At 39.0% G+C, this 24546-nt stretch overlaps 1 protein-coding gene across 2 annotated transcripts in view; it reads left to right on the top strand.

Moving 5' to 3' along the window:
* Window positions 1–24546, top strand: part of LOC145243674 (uncharacterized) — a 284330-nt gene that overhangs the window by 218210 nt on the left and 41574 nt on the right. For both annotated transcript variants that reach the window (XM_080106723.1, XM_080106724.1), the window contains one exon: window positions 6075–6193. In XM_080106723.1, the coding sequence (XP_079962849.1) occupies window positions 6075–6193 (119 nt within the window). The remainder of the gene's footprint in view (window positions 1–6074; window positions 6194–24546) is intronic.

Raw genomic sequence — 24546 nt, 5'->3', positions numbered from 1 at the left:
TATGTTTACAACGATTCTGAAGAGCATTTCTGGTACTAACCAAGCCAAAGCTTGTTAGCATTTCTCATCTTCTAATGTTTTCTCCATTGCTTCAACCAATATTAGATTATGATGGTCCACAGTGCCATTACTGAATGGACTTTCAGTGGCTGTAGTGCAGGTTCCAATATTCAATTTCTCATTCATCTCTCTGTAACCATCATTATTGAATTCTCCCCCATTATCACTCAAGAAGCGTTTGGGAACTCCAAAATATGCAATCCACATTAAAACTATGCTAAAAATAATTTCTTCACTCTTCTTGGTTTTAATCAGTCTGGCAGCAGAGTAACTAGTGGATGCGTCAATTAGGTGTAAAATTCAGCATTGGTTATTTCTGAATTCTTTTAAGTCTATACATCATTAAACCGGTTTCCAAGAGCAATCCCACCACTGGATGAAGAGGGGATCTTCTTAGCCTTAAACAAATTGAACACGAATAACAGACATCCTTATCATGAAAGGCCCTACTGCCTCTCACCAATGATACCAATTTCTCTTTTGATACATGAGTAGGACCGTGACAACAGCATATTCTTTTCATTCTCGGATATATATCTGACACAGTTAAACACACTTAATCAACCGAGAACCACATCGCACTATATAAAAACATATTAGATATTAATAGATATATACTCAAGAGGCAAAACAATGAAAAGAATATGCTGTTGTCACAGCCCTATACATGAGAAAACTGTTTCTCAGCCTTCATTCTTTTCTTCATTATAAAGCATTTTCGAAAGCATCACAATGTAACACAAAGTTTGGTGACTTTTCAGCCTGCAAAAGCAGATTTGTCAATGGAAGACTATAATGTCCAGAAGTTGTCTTTTGCTATTTTATACGTTTGTCTAAAATCTTACAGCTGTCACTTTTAGAATCTAGTATCATTGCAACAGTTTTCATTGATTTATGACTTAGTAATAAAGGTAAATCATTTTTGACAATGTCAGCCTCTATGTATGCTCTGACACCTTTTATGCCTCTTATAGTTACCTGAAATTTAACTGCTTTAATTGCCATTACCTCCTCTCCTTCACCAAAACAAAATGTCCTGTTAGATTTAAGTCTTCACGAAGTGTTTTTCTCGGTCATTTAATGTACCAAAAAATACATTCAACCAAAGTTCTCAAGTAACAGTTCTAGAATCCAACAGAGTCTCTTTTACAAGATTAGACATTTTTATATTAGAATCATTTATCAATGTTCGATAACAGGACTCAGAATTAATTAATGGTTTTAATTCACAACAATATGAATATTTCTTGGACTAAAACCAGTACAGTCTCTGGCAAAATTCCTAATAGAACCACATTTGAAACAACGCATTGTCCTACTTTGTCTCTCCGTTGGATTTATTTTGTTTTCGTGATAGAATTTTTGTTACAATTGAAATTTACAGTTTTAATTTCTTCCTTGATTGTGGAAACTGTTTTGTATTTCAATGAAGAAATATCAGAAAACACTTTTTTTTAAGTATCCTTCATTGCTGCATAAATTAAACTGCCACATGTTGTCCTTGCTAATTTTTCGTTTTCTTCCGATACATTTGCTGCATTTAAAACAAAAAATGCTTGGACTTCTTCCAACAGAGAAATTCCATATTTACTTAATTTCTGGTACAAGAATTCATAACGCACCAAAAAGTTCTTTATGTTTATTCCAGCAGCTCAGTTGTAAGACAAAATTCCTTGAATGACATGTATGCCTTTGTATTTATTTCTTAAATATATCTCGTCTGACTTGTCCATAATTATTTTTAATCCGTCAGTTTGGCTGACATCTGTGATGTCTAAGTGTAGAATGCATTCTCGTATGTTTTGTGGCAACGACAAAAATACTGCTGGGCCCTGTTTTTCTTTAGGTAAATCCGTGAAGATAGACCATGTACTTATGTCTTGTTTCCACCCAGTGTACATTTCTTCACTCTGTAAAATAGGTGGCTGTTTTGTAAATGAGGCCATCTTTTTTTCAATTGTGCTTCAATGTAAGTTGAACAGATATAATATCTGTCACACAAAAATACCAATGTTAGTTCACTTATTACTTCCCACGACATAGGATAAACACTTGTTACTGTTGGCCAGACGCCATACTGAATATCCACTCAAGACAAGGGGCATAGTGTAGAAGAAGTCTACCAAGTTTGGTAACTCCAACTTTAACACCACATCGGCTAGTTCTAGGAAAGAAACTTTGGTCATGGAATTTGCATTCAGTTTTAGGCACAGATTAAGACTAGGAAAATTGTTAACAGTGGTTGTAGCTAGATGAGTACTTGTTATGAATGAAAATAATGATAGAACAGAGGTAGACTCGCAACGTTTCTTCTGTAAGGAGAAAAGGACATTGCCTATTAAATTTTGAAACTGGTTTTGTACTCTTTCAAGGTCAGCTAGGATGCTCTGAGCAGCACCTCCCCAGATGTGGTAACAGTACTCTATCTTAAGACGTTTGGCTCTTATACAGGTAGTGGATTACAATTATCTCAGAGGTGAACGCTGAATATGATGCATCTCCTATCTTTTCAATTCATAGCCAGAAAAGACAACGTTGAGGAACTCCTCAAATGATCCATCTCTTAATATCTATGCATCACTCTCACTGTGTGTTATTCGACCTGTTCACCCTACTCTATCATCTCTTACCACCATTTCCATTAACTTCCCTCTCTATTAACAGAGGAAGGTAATAAAGGAAGGGAATATAAAATTATAAGCAAAAGGGAATAACAAATTAAGTAATAAGTTTAATCACTGTTTGCTTACCTAAAGCTTATTTCCTATATATGTTAACTAGCAGGAATCCCTGGTGTTGCTTGGGGCAAAATTTCCCCTGGATCAAATCTATGCTAGTTTAGGTCTGTAAAATGTTTTTGACTCCTAATGAGGCTATGAGACGAATGGATCCGCCAATCATTTCTATAAACACCGGCTGTGCTAAACAACCAATGAAAACGTTTCAAAATTATTATAAAAATTGTCGAATTTTGGATTCAATCAGTTCGCATTTGATTCTTGGTCGCCATCTGGTTACTGATCTGAACTACGCCGCCATCTTTGTTCAACACAATGTCTCAAAACTTAACAGGTTATGGGCCCACCCATCGTCTTTTCTTTGACGGATCGGAATCTAAATTCGAATTGTGGCAGGTAAAATTTCTGGGATATCTAAGGATTCGAAAACTACACAAAGTCATACAATCTCCAACAGAGAATCCAAACGACCCCGAATTTCTCGAAAAGAACGCGACTGTTTTTACAGAACTGATTCAATGTTTAGACTATAGAAGTCTGTCTCTTATTATCAGAAACGCATTAGATGATGGAAGGAAAGCATTGAACATATTAACAGAACATTATTTATCGAAAGGGAAACCGAAAATTATATCGCTATATACAGAACTAACGTCTCTGAAACGTAACAAGGATGAAACGATCACCGACTACGTTATAAGGGCAGAAACAACCGCCAATGCCTTAAAACTCTCAGGTGAAATAATAAGCGATAGCTTGTTGATATCAATGACCCTCAAGGGACTTCAAGTGATTTTAATCCATTTACAACTGTTATAATTCAGAAAGACAAACCCATAAATTTCAGCGAATTTAAAGTGGCATTGCGCAGTTACAAAGAGACTAATTGTATGCTCGTGGACAATAATAACTCCAGTAATATTATGAAATTCTAAAATGCTTCTCAAAAGCAGACACCACCAAATTACGCACCTCACTGCAACGTCTCCAAAAGTAATATAAAATTATAAGCAAAAGGGAATAACAAATTAAGTAATAAGTTTAATCACTGTTTGCTTACCTAAAGCTTATTTCCTATATATGTTAACTAGCAGGGATCCCTGGTGTTGCTTGGGGCAAAATTGTAACATTTCTTTTAAAACTTCTGTTTCTTTCTTTCCTCCACACTTTCAACACCCACTCTTTCTGTTTCTTTGCTCAGCCCATTCCTCTCTCTGAACACATATGCACACACTTTTATAGATTACTTAAGGAATGAGTAACTAACGCTTCAGGATATTTTCCTGTAGTTAGTAGCTGAAAAACAGATTTCTCCTGGATCAAATCTATGCCAGTTTAGGTCAAAGAATGAAGTTTTTTCTAAATTTTAGATATTCATTCAGGGCAATACTGATCAAGAAAATACCAACTTTTAAGGTGCTTGTTTTGTCGTTTTTGAATTTTAATCAGATAACATAATTAAATCCTTCTTAGATAAGAGAAAAATCCAGGTTGTCCTCGACGGTCGTACATCTAAACAGTGTGATATAAATGCGGGAGTGCCTCAGGGGTCTATCCTTGGACCTCTATTGTTCCTAATATTTATTAATGACCTCCCCGACAAAACTGCCTCTGAGATGGGTATATATGCTGATGACACCACACTCTTTAACAGGCATGACAGGAAAACAAATGAACACATATCTAAAGAAATGACAAAAACACTACAGGATGACCTCCAATCTGTAGTGGAATGGGGACATAAATGGGTGGTCACATTCAATGCTGCCAAGACTAAACTGGTTTCCTTCAATAATTACAAGAAACCTTCTCTGCCACCAATAGCAATGACCAGTACATCTTTCAAACTACTTGGCCTAACGTTCACAAGAAGCATGAGTTAGAACAATTATATTGAAAACATTGCCAGGGCCGCTGCGAAAAAGGTAGGCTCTCTCTACCGTGCTAGAAAACTACTGACACCTGAAAGTATCCTGTACCTCTATAAGGCCATCATTCGCCCATGTATGGAGTATTGTTGTCACATTTGGGCTGGTGCATCTGCTACTAGTCTCTCGCTCCTAGACAAGGTTCAAAAGAGAGTCGCAAATCTGATAGGCCCTGAACTGTCATCTAAGCTTCAGCCTCTGTCCCATCGACGAAACGTTGCATCCCTCTGCCTGTTCTACAAGTATTTTAATGGTGAAGGCTCTGACGAACTGCAGACACTTGTGCCCCCACGACGTAGACACCCTCGACAAACCCGACAGACAGCTAAATCCCACCCCCACACAGTAGAGATCCCTAGATGTAAAAGATCTTTCTACTCCAGTAGTTTCTTACCCAGAACCGCTAGACTCTGGAATTCCATTCCAGGTCCCTGCTTCCCTAACTGTACTGACATGCAAAAGTTCAAGTGTAACGTGAACCGACATCTTGCTGCCCAAATCCCAACATAGTGCCCCAGTAGTTGCTGCCCCTGATAGTAGCCCCCTACACCAAAGTGGAAATGTGCCTTGTTTGGGGTGAAAATGTAAAAAAAAAAAAAAAAAAAAAAAAAATGTATATACATACACAGACAACTGCCTTTTATATTATAGATTACTTACTAAAATGTTTCTTAGTCTATGCAATTGACTTATGTTTGTTTTAACTCTGCTAATTGGCCGTAATTTGCCATTAACCCGTCATGCAATCCATCTCTTACTAAATTGTTCTTGATTGATATGTGCTGAAAAAGGGATATATTTGTTTGAAGCAGCTGTCTTGGCTATTGTAATTAAGTCACCTTAGTGAAGGGTGTTTGTGGCCATAGCTGGTAATATGTTTAAACTTTAGGCTTTTGGTGTATCTTTTAGTGCCTCTCCCTGCTGCTCTACATGTTCGTATTTACAGTTAATACCAGCCAATCATATTCTTGTGAAGAGAAACCCGGATGTATTCATATTCATTGTATCAATAATAAAGACTGGAAACAATAAAGATGATTGAAATAGTGCATTATAAACAAAAGAGAATAGCACTGCGAGTAGTAATACCATTTAACACGTAAGTGGGGTTAAAAAGGAAAATAACTGGAGAAAACAATTAATTTGAATTAAAAAAAAAATTTTAAATGGCTTTGTAAACTAATTTTTTTCTGATTCTAAAAATCTAACCTTAACTCAATAGGTACCCAACAGGTTACATTTTTTTTTTCTAAATTTAAATAAAGTTGAATACTCTACAAATCTCTTTTCTCTCTTTTCATTCTGAAGTTATGTCATTGTGATATTTATCTTTTTTGTTTATCTTCAGGATGGAGTCTATCACGAAGACATAGGTTATGGCGTCAGTGAAGGTATGAAGTCGAAGGCTCTCAGTATTGAGAAAGCCAGGAAAGAAGCTGTAACTGATGGACTTAAGAGAGCTTTAAAGTAAGTTAAAAACAAAAATGATTTACAGATTAAAAAAGTAATAGACGAGGGGTGTTCAGTAACCTGAGAGACTTCCAGTTGTTTGATCTAGCTGAAATTTTGCATGTACAATGATTTATATCTCTATGGTTTATGATACAAATTACAGCTCTGAACTACTTATAGTTTCTGACTTGCAGGTGTTTTAACTGAGTCAGGTGTGAAATGGAGCCTGTTTAGTCGTGCACAGTGATCTGGTTTTTGTATTTGAAAGGACAAACATTACAGGAGACCTTTGGTGAAATGATAAAAAAAAGTATCGTAATAATGCCCCCTCGTATGTTATTGTAAAATGCTGGCATTGTAAATTTAAACATAGAAATCTGTTGAAACAGCTCCCAGACTTGTCCCTCCCTCACTCTTTCTGCTATTAATGAGGCATCTGTCAGTCAAGTTGAGACTGCTATTTTGAGTATTTGTGGGTCAGGGGCATTATTATTGAATATCCCTCGTATTAAACTTTGGTGTGTCATTGCAGAGTTATATAACTGTTGCGAGACAATCATTGAAATGGAACTAATAGTCTGAATTTGTACATACTGATACAACGGATTAAAACTGTTGGTTCAGTAACATTAATTAATAAATGTTCAGAAAGATTTTAAACATATGCTGTAATGGTAAACATTGCACACAAATTGAAAATATCTCTGGTTGGAATCTGGCCACCCAAGAGATGTTTTTTGTTGGAAATAAAATAAGTACTTCATTAAATGAGGTTTTGACTTAGAGCAACCTACTTGGAAAACCAATGTCCAAGACTACATTGTCTAGCCATTATCTGTAGTGGATATCTGGAGTAGTCATCTTCTAGGTGGTCGAATAGTGACCACTGATGCAAGCCAGAATTTAAGATTTCTGGTCAAGAGTGATAAAGATGAAAAGAGGAGGCAGTCAGAATGGGATTTTCTATTTTTTTGTAATTCTGAAAATTCCCTAATTTTTTGTACACCTCAGAATACCCCATATTTTTTGTACACCTCAGAATACCCCATATTTTTTGTACACCTCAGAATACCTCATATTTTTTGTACACCTCAGAATACCACATATTTTTTGTACCCCTCAGAATACCCCATATTTTTTGTACACCTCAGAACACCCCATATTTTTGTACACCTCAGAATACCACATATTTTTGTACACCTCAGAATACCACATATTTTTTGTACACCTCAGAATACCCCATATTTTTTGTACACCTCAGAATACCTCATATTTTTTGTACACCTCAGAATACCCCATATTTTTTGTACACTTCAGAATACCCCATATTTTTTGTACACTTCAGAATACCCCATATTTTTTGTACACCTCAGAATACCTCATATTTTTTGTACACCTCAGAATACCTCATATTTTTTGTACACCTCAGAATACCCCATGTTTTTTGTACACCTCAGAATACCTCATATTTTTTGTACACCTCAGAATACCTCATATTTTTGTACACCTCAGAATACCCCATATTTTTGTACACCTCAGAATACCCCATATTTTTGTACACCTCAGAATACCCCATATTTTTGTACACCTCAGAATACCTCATATTTTTTGTACACCTCAGAATACCCCATATTTTTGTACACCTCAGAATACCTCATATTTTTTGTACACCTCAGAATACCTCATATTTTTTGTACACCTCAGAATACCTCATATTTTTTGTACACCTCAGAATACCCCATATTTTTGTACACCTCAGAATACCCCATATTTTTGTACACCTCAGAATACCTCATATTTTTTGTACATCTTAGAATACCTCATATTTTTTGTACACCTCAGAATACCTCATATTTTTTGTACACCTCAGAATACCTCATATTTTTTGTACACCTCAGAATACCCCATATTTTTGTACACCTCAGAATACCCCATATTTTTGTACACCTCAGAATACCCCATATTTTTGTACACCTCAGAATACCTCATATTTTTTGTACACCTCAGAATACCTCATATTTTTTGTACACCTCAGAATACCTCATATTTTTTGTACACCTCAGAATATCCCATATTTTTTTTTTTTTATCTCAAATTCCCCACATTTTATTGTACCTTTCCAAATATCGTTTTATTTCCTTGTTTCAAAATTTCTTTGTCTTATGCAGTTCAAAATGTCTTTATTTTTCTATTATCTTTCAAGATTTCATCTACATTTTTTATTCATTTCTCCAAATATCTTCATATTTTCTCGTTCTCCCTCTTCTGAATTTGTCATTTTTCTTAGGCTTCTTTTCAAAATCAATCCATACATATATATATAAACTACTCTGTACCAAACTACTCTGTCAATTTTTGATCTACAGACTTGAAACTTGATATATAGGTGATTTGAACCTGTGGAACAAATTCGATTTGGTTTTTAGCTGCTAAGAAGTCAAAATTTAAAAACTGGATCTAGGTCTATTAAAAGTGTTACTTCTACGCATGTGCAAATATACATTTATACGTTTAACAATGTTATTTTTTAAGTTTCTATATATATCTGGATTTAGCCCAGATGGTAATGATTAGGGCTGTTACAACAGCATATTATTTTCATTGTTTTGACTCTTGAGTATATATTGGTTAATATCTTATATGTTTTTATATAGACGGATGTGGTTCATGGTTGATTAAGTTTGTCAGACTCGGTCGGATATATACCAGAGAGTCAAAAGAATGAACACAGCCCTAGTAATGAATTATGATGGAGAGATGTATGTTTTGGTTTCGATTCTAGCTGATGGCATCCAACTCATTTTTTTAATGTTTGAAATCACCACTATATATTGGGTACAATATAATAATCAATATAGAATTGGCCTTATGATAATAGATACGAACCAGGCAACGCTGGGTGGCCTTCTAATTCTCTGTGTTTTCCTCTATCTTTCTTCATACCTCTCTTGTATAATCTCTCTTTTTCTCAAAACTTTTTAATTCTATTTATCATTTGTCTGTTATTTCTCAACCTTTCTTTCCTCACTTTTTGTCATGATCCGCTGCGCAGCCTGCGCAACATCTCAATTTCTTCTTTATAAACAAAACCCGTGGAATGTTTGTAAATCTTTTCCCTTGTTCTCTGACAAATTTGATTTAAGTCCAACGTATAGTTTCTATGTTTACACAACCCTTAATAGGTTTTCTGTGTTAACACGAAACGTATATTCCTGTGATTGTCACCGTTTATTAAAACATTACTCTGTAACCCCCAGAGATTGGGTTTCAGCCCTAAACCTAGGAATTTAGTTGACGATTATTATTTTATCTTCTTTATTCTTTTTTCTCAGTTTTTTTTTTTTTTTTTTTTTTTTTTTTTTTTCAAATAAGAGAGCGCAAGGGCAAACGAAACCACAGAAGATTGGGGATCGGGTGTCATTTAAGGATTAGTTCATAAAATGCAATCTCTGAAACTGACATTCTGCTCCTCTTTTTTTTGCTGAACCCAAAAATCAATCTCAAGTCATACCACACGTGTCAACAAAATGTGCTTATTCCAAAAGTTAAAGATTTTGTTTTAAATTTGGAGCTGCTGCTGGCTTTTATATGATATATTGCTATCTTTTTGTCTTTTTAATGTGTCTGCTTTACTTCTAAGACTTGAAAAAAAACTTTAACTGCAAGGCTTTTTATTAAAAATCTGTACACACATACATACATACATATCTCTACTATTATATAAAAGGAACTTTGTGTGTGAGTTCCCTATGGACTCTGAAACACTTGGGTCGATTTTTATGAAATGTCACACAAATGTACTTTATGTATCTGGAAGTGTTCTTAGATAGGTTTTGTATCGGAATGCCTTAGATAAGTATCGATAATTGAAAAAATACGATGAAAAAAGGAACAGGTGGTTTTGACCAAAATTAACACTTTATGCAGCCTAACATCACAAGTGCATTTTAGAAGTTTTATTACCACACAAGAAGAAAAGCCCAACATATAAAATAAACAGTAAGTTCTTTGATATGACAGGGGTGCGTTCGTTTGAAATAAATATTTCTGTTTAAGCACATCTGAACCATTATAGTTGACTTTTGCATTTTAAACTTTAATTCAAGCCATTGTATAAAATAATTTTATAAAATCAACAGTAGGTTCTCTACAGTGCAATGTAGAGTACAATATATTGTGGACTAAGTCACTGTGGGGAGGCATGTGGAGCTTCCTCCTGGTGTACTGTGATGGATCCCCAACTAGAGCAAGCAATTAATTGATTTGATTGAAAAATGGGTGAATTCAACGATTTCGATGATAATAAAAATGATGGGAGTGTGAGAACATTTGTTGATTATCATTCAACCCTGAGTAACGTCTGGTCTCCCTGCTAGAACATATATATACTTACATAGATATATATATATATATATATATATATATCTTGTCTGAGGCTGTAAGGGTCTGCAGCATCTGTATTCTGTATGGGTAAGCCCTGATATCATTCACCAGCACTCTTCTGCAAGTCTCACGGGACATACCGAGGGACTGACTTCGTTTATGCACAGAGCGTTTCAGACTCTGCTGGAGAGACACTCACTCTTTCGACCAGCTCGGCTGTTCGCTTCTTGGGATGTCCCGAGTGGCTTGGACGGTTCTCTCTGACAGCGTTGAGGTTCTCCACAGTCCCATACTTCTCGTTCAGTTCTGAATTCTGCTTTTGGATGGAGCTTTTTCATATTCGAACTGACGCATGAAACTGTCCTGGGTTTTGTTAAACGAGCCTGTCTTGTAGTAAAATTTAACACAGTGTATTCTTTGTCCCAGCTCTCACTGGGGTCTTGGTGTACTCACGGTTGTTGATTCTGCCATGTTCTGTAAAATAAGGGTAATCGATGAATAAATAAAGGAGATATTACATAAAGTGTACACGGGGACTGTTTTTTTTTTTTGTGTGTCACCCTGCTGCAACCCAAGAATGGAAACGTTGTGCGAATAATATCCAAGATAGAAACAATAGTTTGAACAATACAAATTATGAATCCTCATCTTAAAAATTTCGAAATCCACAATATTGTCCACACTAAATTTGAAAACAATATTAAAAAGATCGCCTGTCATCCATTATCGAAAATAGTAACCTAACAAAGTAGTTAAAAAAAAAACATTAATAGCAGAAGAAAAAAATTATCTATTTATAAATTAAATCTTGTTTATATCTAAATTTTACCAAATAACCACAAAAATAATCACGATATTGCATGTTAAAATTTAAGGTAATTTCACTGTATTTATCCATTTTCTCACCTTAAATACTAAGCTTATGATATCTACACTGCATTCAGACTACAACAAAGCAAGGAGTATCCTATTTCTCATATAACGCTCTTTCTGCAAACTCACCCCTAAAATATTTCTCCCTCTTTATGTCATCAGACCAGTGTTTGAATATGGTGTCCAGAGCTCTTCCCCATATCTAATACGTGATATCAAGCATCTGGAGAAAGTTCAAAGACTGGCTACTTGAATGGTGCCGGGTTTATCGGATTTGCTCTTTGAGCGCTGACTCCAAAATCTTAACCGTTTCTCTCTTGAATGCCAACAATTACGCAGTGATCTGATTTTGGTCTATGATCTTCTCAAAGAGCATTATGATATACCTCAAGATCTGTTATTCATTGCTGCACCAAAAAGAGGTCTACATGGACACTACAAAACTATTTCGCTGCCGATTTTGATTGAACCAAAGGATGGCTACTTTCTCAACTAGAATCCTTGAATCTTGGAACAGACTCCCAAGTAAGGTAACAAATGTACCAACAGCGCAACAATTCAAGGTGAATTTGGATAGGTAATTTTGTGTAAATTTCTACCACCCTTTCTCTACAGCATTTGTAGTATGATTTTTTTATTTTTTTATTTTTGCCAAATTAATTGAATTGAATTAAGAAATACTGATTTCAGATTTGAATTCTTGTTCACTTGTGTCCCTGATTCAAAAGAAAAAGATGACTGTTCGAGCATGTGCTTCTTGTATCGAATAACTAAAACGAAACCTTGGGAAATCTGGTTACATATTTTTTTTTTTTTTTTTACGTGGGTTTGGTGTTCCTAAATAGGCGATATCTATCCGTGTAGATGACATGGGTGGGGCGATTTGATTTGAGGTTCAACCCAGTAATCTTCTCCATATGGATTAATCCCGTCCCTCTTCATTCCCCTGCAGCGTACTTGGTAGAACCTCAGCTGTCCCTGTTGATTTGCAGGCCTGGTTAACTTACACGCCAGATCCTCCCTCCATTCCTCTTCCTCCGTTTCTACTTACTTGTTTTTTGGACAGAAATAATAGCCAGATTTTGGAAATTTATTTTTTGCTTCACTAGTTTGGAAGGTTTTATTTTGACCAGCAGCTAGAATTACTAATATATATATTTACACACACATCCCCCAAACAGTGTTTCATGGTAAACAGTTGATGATCCCTGAAATAATACTAGGACTAGTGTAGATTTATGGCCCTGAGTTTTTTTTTGGTTTGGTTTATAGATGGATTCTTGAAGATAAACTAATAGATTGATTACAAGAGATTGAACTTACTAGTAAAATAATTTTCCAACCAAAGTACTTGAGATAATCTTTTTTCTTAAATATAGTTTAAAGTTGAAAAACCTCCAAGATTATATATATATATATATATATATATATATTCCTCAAGTACATATCATACACATCGCTTTAAGTAAATTACGTTTGTTTAATATATATATATATATATATATATATATATATATATATAAAACAAATGTAATTTACTTAAAACATTGTGTATGATATGTATTTAGAGAAATATTAGAAGATTATAGCAATGCAAGGAATAGAAAATTGTCTGTGTTGAGAAGGGAAGACAAAAACATGATTTTCTCTATCTGTCTAACTATATACACTTGTGCCCGATATTATTCATACCCCTCGGATCTTTGAGATTTCTATAAGAATATTGCTCAAACCAGAAGGTAGACAATATTAAAGGGATTTCAAACAATAAATCAAGCATAAGCATTTAATTTAAACTCAACAAATAAATAAATTATGCAAGTTTGAAACATTATACAAAGAAAAACAATAATGGCACTAGTTCAAAATTATTCATACCTCTCTTACTAATAGTCAATAGCATGCCCTTTATTCTTAATAACTGTCTGTAACCCTTTGGGATATTTATCAACAAGGTTTTTACAAGCATCAACACTGATTTTTGACCATTCTTCAATGCAGTAGTTCTCCAAATCCCTCAAATTTCTAGGTTTCCGCTTTTTAACCTCAGTTTTCAATATGTGCCAGAGGTTTTCGATAGGGTTCAGGTCGGGACTCTGGCTAGGCCATTCCAAAACATTAATTTGATTATCCTCAAACCATTTCTTGACTATTTTGGCAGTATGTTTTGGATCATTATCCTGTTGAAGGACCCAGTTTGGTCCTAAATGGAGCTTCTCCGCATCCTGTCTAATGTTTTTCTGGAGTATCTCCAAATATTGCTCCTTCTTCATGGTTCCATCTATCTTGACCAAACTACCTGGACCACTAGCCGAAAAGGAGCCCCAAAACATTAGGCTACCGCCACCATGTTTCACCGTGGGTATGGTGTTCTTTGGGTTGTAAGCTTCTCCTTTCTTCCTCCAAACGTAAGAAGCATCCATATGGCCAAACAATTCAATTTTTGTTTCGTCAGTCCACAAAATACTTGAGAAAACGGACTCTGGAGAATTCACATGGATCCTAGCAAACTTTAGACGTGCTGCAAGGTGTTTTCCGGTGTGCAATGGAGTCCTTCTTGGTCTTCTTCCTTTCAGACCATTTTCATGCAGAGTCCTTTGCAATGTTTGCCTTGATATTTTTATGTCAGAAGACTCCAGATTTTCTAAAATGTCCTTAGTAGTGGTGGTTGAATTTGCATTAACACTTCTTACAATATTCCTGATGGCTCTAGCAGACAGTTTCCTTTTCCTTTCTCTACCAATCAAGTTGTTTGTTGTGTGGTGGCTCTGGAATTTTTTGATGATGCTCTGTACTGTTGCTGTAGGGACCTCAAATTTCTTGGAAATTGACTTGTAACCTAAACCATCCTTATGTGAATTCACAATTTTAGTCCTAAAATCATTACTAAGCTCTTTTTTCTTCCCCATTCTAATAATTTTTATTCTTTTATTGGTTTTCAGTTGATATCATTTTAATTTCTGAAAAATGCAAAAAACGAAATGAAATTAATCAAAGGTTGTATAAAAGCATTCAAAATAAGAATCAAACAGGAAACAAACAGTCAGAAACTCGATTAATACTGAAAAAATAAGGGGGTATGATTATTTTTGAACATTGCAGATTTTATAAATAGCTGTATATTTCTTTTATTACAAGTATCCCGAGATTTTAAAATGACGAAAATGATCAGAAGAGGTTTATTAAGAATATGTATCAATATGGACGTAAACAATAAATTCTTACAAAGTTACACCTAATAAACTCGATTTTCAAGGGGGGTATGAATAATATCGGGCACAAGTGTATATATATATATATATATATATACTCCTATAAATTCGTTTTTGCTTTTGTGTGTATTGATATTCATATTAAAACCCTTCTTTTCTATTTATTTAAATATTTATTTAAGAAGAAAAATCACAAATTTTACAGAATTTTAGGGTTAAAATTATATAAAACAGGCAACTAATTCTTTTTAAATGTGGCATGAGGCCAGAAAGGGTGTGGGGGGGAAGATGGGTGTCGGGGGTCGTCCACTTGTCTATTCCCTATCACTAGTTGCAATCACCACAATACCGCATTCACTCTAGGAGTTGGATCTACTTAAAGCCCCAGATGACAATATGTACAATTTTTTTTTTTTTTTTTTTTTTTTTTTAACAATAAAATTATATACAATGGCTTTTTTTTTTTTTTTTTTTTTCTTTTTTTTGACTTTATATTTACAATGAAATAATGACAAAATGGAAATTGTGATGTGTATGATATATGCGGATGAAATTGTGATGTGTATGATATATGCGGATGATGGGCGGGGATAATGAGAGCCTTAAAAACACCCCAAAATAAAGAAAAATAACAGTAATAAAAAAATAAATGAACCAAATAAAACGTTAAACGGTGAATGTGTTAGTACTGACCCACCCTTACCTATTTAATTTTGAAATGCTTCCTGTTTTCCGGTATCGGCCGAAAACAAGGGAGCACTTCCTAAGAGGGAGTGGGCACAGCTACGGACAAAATAAAGGGGGGGGGGAAGGGATATTCGGTGACCTCCAAGAAAAATAACATTGGGACGGGTTGGGACTAAAATAAATTAATCAGGACTGGGCTTCTTTGGAGGTATCCTAACACCTAAAAATAAAAATTGGGGACATGGAACTCATTTATACCAACTAGCTAAGGGACTGATTCACTACGGGATTATCTTGATCTGGTCTGGGGGTTGCTTTTACGGTCGGCGTGTGCCATGCCTAGGCAGGGAACACGTACTCAAGCCTGTTTCGTACAAACGCACATAAACTAGCGGTGTGAATCCACCTCCTACTAAACTGTGAGCGAGATAACCTCCTTCTATCGCATCTGATTTTGATTTTAAGTTGGTGTTTAAAATACAAAATCAGATCCCGATGAGAAGGCGGCTCCCCCCCACGCCCTATCTCTATGCGTGAAACCCACACTACCAGTCTAGCTACGGCCAAGGTCGCTAGGAACACCATTCGTTCCTCCCTAGGCCACAAGGGATCTGTGTTGTAGACAACGGATGCTAAATCCAGGATCGTCACCTGATCGGGGACGATGTGAGCCGTGACCTCACTGACATACTCCCAGAATTCACGGAGCTTGGAACAAATATAAAAAGCATGTTCTACGGTTTCTAAGCTATCTTCGTCGCACCGTGGACAAAAGGGACTAAATACCATACCAATTCTAAACAATATGTCATTGAGGGGTAGAGGGTTCTAACCAATCGCCAGGTCAGGGAAAATTCGGAATTGTTAAGGTATCCCCGGCCTGGCGCCCAATTCCACAGAGAGCGAACCTCCCCCTTCGACAGCTGCAGCCGCTCCCCAAGCGGGTCCGAAGCGGTCCCCACCACTAATCCCCGATATAATGCCCTTCTAGGCTGTGCAAGGTCCAAGGACCCTGGCATCGCTCTAAGCGCATTTCGGCATTCGTTGAAGAATCTTGATTGCCCTCTCGGCCTTCTTTGGCATTCAATTAAATGATTGGGGATAAGGTCGGGAAAAGCTGCACCGACCGCGGGACCCCAATCAGACTCCTCAATCAGAGTTCTACCCAGGAACGCCAACCTTTCGGCATTTTTGTGGCTAGCCAGCTCAGGCATCCCCAGGCCCCCATCTTCAAGACGTTGAGTGCAGACCTGTCTATGGACAAGCGGCCATCGCTCATTCCACAACAGTAAGAAGAGCGCACGCGTTAAGGCCGCCATGCGGACCGCAGGCACAGGAAGTACAGCCAATCGGTAAAGGATCAGCGGAAACACATAAGTGGCGCATGCCTCCGCCCTACCTTTAAGGGACAATCCCCTTCGAAGCCAAACCCTCACAGACGCTTCGACCTTGCTCTGTATTTCCGACCAGTTCTTATCTAGACGTAGACCGGGTACAAACCAAACACCCAGAATACGGACTGGGCCATCCTTCCAGACAAATGCGCCAGGCAAAGCATTCGAGCCCCGCTAAGCGGCCAACCTCAGGCCAACGGATTTGCTGAGATTGACTACGGCCCCTGTAACTTGTTCATAATGCTTGAGAGCCTTAATCACCGTAATAATATCAACGACGCTCGAAACAAATACGGTGACATCATCGGCAAACGCGGAAACCCTGGCTCGCGCACCGCCAGGAAGAGCAATTCTGCGCAAGGCCGGTCCAGCCACCCTGGTCCTCACTTTCCTAAGGAATGGTTCCAGCGCGAGGACATACAGCAAGGGCGACAACGGACACCCCTGTCGCACCGACCGAGAAACCGCGAACGGCGCCGACCACACCCCGTTGACCTGCACAACTGCCGTCGGCCGAGCATACAAAATGGAAATCCATCTGCAGAAGCCGGATCCAAATCCGGCGGTCTCTAAAACAGCCATCAGGAAACGATGATCCACCCTATCAAACGCCTTGGACTGATCCAAATTAATCAGCGCGGCTTCAGTGTCGTCTTCTAAATTTTCTATGACTGTACGTATCAAATGCAAATTATTTTGAATTGATCTTCCCTTCACAGCGTAATTCTGATCCGGTTCGACCAAGTCAGCGATAACAATCTGCAAACGATTCGCCAGCACTCGGGCCAGGATTTTTAAATCCGTATTCAGCAACGTGATTGGCCTAAAATCATCTATCCCTCCAACATGTGTGTCGTTCTTCTTCAGAAGTGTGACCACTCCTTTGGTAACCCGACTCAGGATAGATCCCATGTCAAACCAGTGGTTAAACACACCCGTCAGCATCGGAACAAACATGTGCGACATCCTCAAGTAAAGTTCGTAGGGTAGTCCATCCAGTCCTGGTGATCTGTTATAGGCGACCTGCTTCATAGCAGCTATGACCTCACACTCTGTAACCTGACCATCGCAACCAGCCGCTCGGGCCGCCTCCAGGCGGGGCGAGCCAGCCAAATAGTTGCCAAACTCCTGGACGCGGAGCCTGGACAGCTGCGCAAAGAGATCTTCAAAGTGCACTCGAAACCGCTCGCAAATCCCCCGAGCCGACACTAAGGAGTCCCCTTCCGGGCTCCGAATTTTACGAATGTAGTTATCCGATTTGCGCCCGAGCGAATACTCGTTCGGCTTTGTCAACATTCACAGCTTCGTTGGGCATCTTTTTAATTCTAGCCCTAACTACCTGGCCCTGATATCGTTCGCTAGCCAAACGACTCAGGTCCGCCTTAGCTAGGCCTATTTCTAGGGAATCCCCCCCTGCCACCGCCCGGGATAGTCTATCCTCTAGACGCTTCTCTGCCTTGGCCCTATCTAGCGCGAGGCGTTGGCCATATTTGACAGAGAAGTCTCTAATGCTAGATTTGGCGTTTACCCACCACTTATTCCCGGTAACTGCCCCCACTAATCCCTTCTGAATGTGTTTAGTTAGCCTTTCCCGGAAGTCATCTATCTCCAGTAGGGAGGTATTTAACTTCCAGTACCCAGCTAACTTGGAGTTACTATCTAGATCTAATCTGGCCACAAGTAGTTTGTGGTCAGAGTGGCCTAACCAGTGGAACGTGGGACAAGATATGTATTCTATGTTGCCTCTTCTAACTAACAACCGATCCAAGTAAGTACTTGAAACGGAAGGCCTGCTAGAGAGCCACGTCCACATCTCCCACCCCGGATGATCCACCCGATACCTGTCTACCAGATCGCATCTAGCCATCAGGTCCAACAGACTGGTTTCACACTCATCCGTCCCTCTAGTCCCGCCCACCTTATCTACCCTGGGATCAAGGATGGCATTCCAATCACCCACTTGAACTAACCGTTCCGAACCCCCGAGAAACACCTCCAACCGCCGGAAAAAGGAAACCCGCTCCCGTACGCAATTGGGCGCATAAACCACGACGACTCGAAACGCTCTATTTGCCACGGCAACATCGGCCACGATCAGTCTACCATCAGTATCCGCGTGAACAACGCTAACCGTTGCAGAAAGGGTGCGCCTAACTAACAAAGAAACCCCCCTACTTTGACTATCACCGTATGTTGAAAAGACATCATAATGCCCCTCCAGCACCCGATGATCGTCAACGGAATTGTAGTGAGTCTCCTGTAACGTAGCCACATCTATATTCATGGACATGAGGTCCCTCAGTACCCTAGCGGCTTTGCTTCGGCACCTCATGCCCCTAACATTCAAACTACACAAGCTCAAGGACGTGGCCATTGTGTCTAGATATCCGCAACCACCGACCTAAAGTCTTTGCTAGAAAGGGTGCCGCAGGACTGGGCGAGGTTGCCCGAAAGCAACTCGGACGTTACTCGTCCGTCTCACGCAATACCTCCGACATCCAGGGGAAACGTTAATTTAAGGGCCCTATACAAACAAGGGTGGACGTAAATAGGAACCCTACCTTCGCATCTCGGCGCCAGCTGATTGAGGGAGTCATGCCTCTCTTCCACCAACTTTAAATCTGGAATCGCCCCCCTGGCGTCGTTGATCATATTCCACATGGCCTTCGTGCGTCCAGTTTTTGTATGGCGCACAAAGGTCATGACTAGGGGGGCGTCTGGGAAGTTTTTAGGGTTGGTAACACTTTTCCCGTCGATTATTTTCATTTCTCTAAGCGGCTTAATCAGACCCCTATGGCGCTGCGTTATATACGTGTCAGCGTGAAGGGCGTCTACTTCGCAAATCCGGTCTCCAGGAAGGTAGGGGAGCTTTTTCATCTTTTCACTCCTTATAGGAGATACAGAGGCGGCTCTTCTACCGCTGTTGGTTTTTGTCGCCGGCTTCTCCCGGGACAACGAGCGGGCACCGGTTGGGGGGGTATCGAAAAGGGATGGGGATTTTGGTTCAGCCGATGGGGTTAGGGTAGGGGTTTTGGGTGGCTGCACCGTAGAGACAGTCTTCTCTACATTCATAGGGGACGGGGAACGGGACCCTGCCTCCTTGTTTTTTCTCGCCTTCTTTTTAGTTTCCTTTTTCGGCACTTGGTACTCTACCACAGTAGCCGTTTCCTTATCGTGCTCCCCTTCTGAGTCAGACGAGGAGACCGGATGCATTCTTTTCTGGCCGCTAACAACTTCTTTAGTGGTAACGTTGGTGGAAGAGACCGTTGACGACACTGTGGGAACCGGCTGACCTTGTACCTCAGGGGGCTGCTCTCTTGTGGAGGGGGTCTTGGTGGTTCTGCCATTCTTCTTTACCACTGTAGTCCAGCCGTCCGACGTTGGTTCTTCTTTGCCCCCTCCGGTTAGCTTCTCAGGGGCTGCTGGTACCACTGCCGCCGGTTTTGCTACTACTACTACTGTCTGTGGGTTTCTTTTCGGACATTCCCGTGCCATATGGCCCTGCTGTTGACAATTCCAACAGTGGGGCCTGCGACCTTCTACTATAATGCTCATCGACCATATGTCGCACCTGAGCATGGGGGGATGTTTTGTAATCCTTCCTTGTCAACACGCATTTTTAGGTTGTAGTCCCCTACCATAAGGTTACGGGGACCACAGACAGGAATGACGGACTCTACGTCCCCATATTGACTCATAAAGGCCCCTAATTGCTCAGGGCCGAGAATACAGGGGACTCCCAAAATAGACACGTTCGTCCGCGTCTTACTTAAATATTCCGGCTTAAGTCGAATATGTCGCCACATGTGTTCCGATTTGAATATATTGACGGCGTCTTCTTCTTTGGGCAGTAGTAAATCCCACACTGCATAGCTTCTACGGCAGATATAGGTTGCGGGGATATTTAATTCCCCCAGAATTTTCGCCATGTCATCTTTCGGCACACCGGTTAACGCTCGTTTCTTTGTGTCTATGGAGACTAACGATATTATTCTCTTCGAAAGTTCTTTCATAGTTTTCGGTTCTACTCTAATAACATTACTGTCGGTCAAATCCTTGTATTTTGTATCGAATAACCGGCGGTAATCCCCGGGAGTTAGTTGCGACTGGGGGCCCCAGTCTTTGACCACTGCCGCCGCGGCCGTCTGCGGTGTTGATATTATCGTCGGTGACACTGTTAACGGCGGTGATTTCTGTCCCGGGGGAATAATAGAGCCGGACGAGTCTATTGTTTGTGAACTCCCTGGCAACGTCGGCCACTCTCCTGGTTTCTCCTTTGGGGACGACGGTTTAGGGGTCAGTGCCGGTTCTTTTGTGGCTGTGGTACCAGCTGTCCCATTCTTGTTTTCAGTCTGAGCAGCCCCCTTTCTTTCTCGTTGACGCGGCTTTCTCGCTTGTCGTAGCAGCGGTCACCGCGTGTTGCATTCATCTGCGCTACTGTCGCTGCTACTAAATTCTAAGTCGGCTTGCCTCGCGGCGTTCAACTGTTCATCTAGAAGCGTTAACATGTTAATAGCCTCTTCCCTGTCGTCCGGCAACCCGTTCGAAAACGTCTGCTCCGACTCGGTGTTCCTCAATATTGAGATATCTCCAGAGGTTGCTGGTTTAATTCCCGACCCTAGGGGGTCCGTTCTCCTATGGGCGGGAGGGCTGACAGTTAAAGCCCTCTTCCTCTGGTGATTCCACCGAGTCGGAACACCTCTTTCAGCTGGCCTAAATCTACTGCTACTACCATTACTGCCGGGAACAGCAGTACAACTAGTTATGTGAGAGTCGCTGCCTAACGCAAACGATTCCCCTAGATTAGCGGTGTGGGGGACAACACCGAGTTTTGTACGGGGGTCAACACCAATCCATCCTAGTGGTCTGTCTACTGGGCCTGAACAGGCGGGCGTGTCGGGGACACGAACGCCAGAAACCGGGTTAGGCGGGGGGTCGGAACCCGAACCACGTGGCAGTAGAATTTTTCCAAGGCCTAGTCTGGTGCTCAGAGGTGGCCGAAGCCCCCTCTGGGAACCGGACCCCGGGCTAGACATGTCTGCACTGGAGCCCGGACCAGTTACCCTCCTCCTCTGCGTCTTCTTCCCGGTTGGCCTGGCTGAAGTTTCCGTTGGATATGACTTCGAACAACCACCTCAGACGCAGACCGGTCGAGTCGGGAAAAGAGACAACCTGAAATAATTTGAAAACAAGACAGTTAATGGCCTCGCGGGGAGGCAGAAAAATAAAAACAAGGCTCACCTGCCCAACAGGGACCGGCAGCCGGTCTTTGGACAGCAGCAAACAGAAAAGACAACCGAACTCAACGCTCTTTTCTATTTATTTAAAAAGAAAATACAATTTTGTTATATATGGCTTGTGGAATTGTATTCACTAGCAAAAGATCTAGCTAATTTGCATATTCTTTTAAACATTCATTTTAATTAATTCCCTATTAGTTGCTTCGGTTTTCTAATGGGATGATCATCTGTAGTCAACTATTATTCATGAAGATATTTTACATGATTTATACTTGCATAATATTTGGGTAAAAAGTTTATAGTAAACACAAAATTGTTTCCATATATATTTATATCTATGTATATATTTTTGTTAAACAAATCTATCTATCTAATATATATATATATATATATATATAATCTATAAAAGTGAACAGGTGTGTGTGTACATTTCCCTACGCAATAACTCTGTCAATCTTTAGTCTACAGACTCGAAACTTGATTTACAGGGTACTGAGATTTGAGAAAGTCGATGTGATCGGTTTTTGGCCAGGAATTTGGTGATTAAGGGGTCAAAGTTCAACGATTTGACCTTTGAGAACTCTACCAAACTCCAACAATTTTGGGTCTACGCACTTGAAATTTTAGATATAGGTTCCTTGGACATGAATCTAACTTGATTTGAGCCCAAAACAATAAATTTTAAGTGGTCATAATAGGAGTCAAAGTTAATAAGGAAAAATTGACCTCTGCGGCCTCTTCCAAATTACTCAAACAATTTCTGGTCTAAATATTTGAAATTTTACATAAAGGGTATTCAGAGATAGGGCAAGCTTTTTCATCAGTTTGGGTCGAAAATTTTTAATTACCAATATATAAATGTATGTATGTCTGTTTGCATGTCTGCCTTAAACTTTCAATAGAGGCGACAGATTTTACCAAGATCAGTATCGTTTTAAAGTTTGACCTTTCATACGACAAATATCGAAAAATTGGCCAAAAACATTAATATCTTCCCCTTCAACTAGGCACTTTTCTACAGGGGGTGGGGTCACTTTTTTTGCCGATATTTTTGAAAGTTATCCTTCCTTTAGATTGTTTAGCCTTAATTTTAAAAAATTTTGCTTCCGGTTTGACAGTGGTCCTAACAGCATAAACGTTAGGTTTTACCCCGTTTTTTTCTTCCTTTGCGGTACGGATTCGAGCCTGCCTTCCTACTACCACTTTTTTTTTTTTTTTTTTTTTGCTCAACATACACATCCAAACACCCGGGCAACGCCGGGTTGAAATGCTAGTATATTTATATAAACGTATATATATTTGTTTAATCTATCTGTATATCTATATATCTATAAAAGTGAATGTGTCTGTGTCTGTCTGTCTGTCTGTTTGTGTGTCTGTGTACATCTGGGAAAATCGATGTGATCGGTTTTCGGACAGAAATTTGGCGATTAAGGGGTCAAAGTTCAACAATTTGACCTTTGAGAACTCTACTAAACATTTTTATGACAATATTGGGTCTAAACACTTGAAATTTAAGATATAGGTTCCTTGGACATGGATATAACTTAATAACTTAGTTTGAGCCCTAAACAATAAATGTTAAGGGGTCATAATAGGGTCCAAAGTTAAAAAACTTTACTGTTGTTTTTTTTTGCTCAGCATACAACTCACACCTGGGCAACGCCGGCCGCCCCTACTAGTATATATATATATAACAGTAAATCTTACTTGAAAAGTCAAAATTTTTACATAGTGATCTGATGTGTGTACAAAATATACAGGGTGTCCGTAAAGTTACTATACAGTCTTATTGTTTTATTGTATTATATTTGTATTAATAGTTAATATTTATTTTTTTTCCTGATAAATGGATCGGCAGGCGAGGGCTCATTGAATTTCCTCCACGATCTCCAGACATAACGCCAATGGACTTCTTTGTCTGGGGAGTCATCAAAGACTCTGTGTATTCGAGAAAGCCAAGAAGTGTTGAAGATCTTCAACAATTTGTTATTGATGCATTTGCCAACCTTGATCGTGACTTGTGCACCAAAGTTTGTCAGAGTGTGGTGTCACGTTGTCGAGAATGTATTGGAGCTGAAGGCCTCCAATTTGAATATTTGTCATAGAAATTGTTTGCCTTGATTGTTACAATCTTTTCGGATGTAACACATGTATTTTCTGAGATTTTTATAAACATAAAGGTGTTATTTCTTTTTATTTCTTTTGTTACAAATAAATATTTTAATACAATATCTTACTGTACTGTTAATATATTACAGGGTGTCTGTATAGTAACTTGTAAGACTGTATAGTAACTTTACGGACACCCTGTATTTTGAGGAAAATCTTCCTTGTCAAATAGTAGGTGTTTTAATCCTCCTTGTCAAATAGTAGATGTTTCAAATCCCTTGAAAACTGTGTAAACTGGTAATGTTGTTTTGGAGTTATATTGCAATGAATAAATATCTCTGCAGCAAATGGAATAAAAAGTATTTTATTTGTTTTTTTTTGTGGAGGTTACTGTGACTTTATATACTATATATTATTTATTTGATTATTTTGTCTGCATTACCTATTTTGATATATATTTTTTTTTT

The sequence above is a fragment of the Euprymna scolopes genome, chromosome 22 (genome assembly GCF_053919585.1).
Source record: "Euprymna scolopes isolate OS-2025 chromosome 22, ASM5391958v1, whole genome shotgun sequence".
Taxonomy (NCBI): Eukaryota; Metazoa; Mollusca; class Cephalopoda; order Sepiida; family Sepiolidae; genus Euprymna; species Euprymna scolopes.
This window is presented reverse-complemented; position numbering and strand designations above follow the sequence as displayed.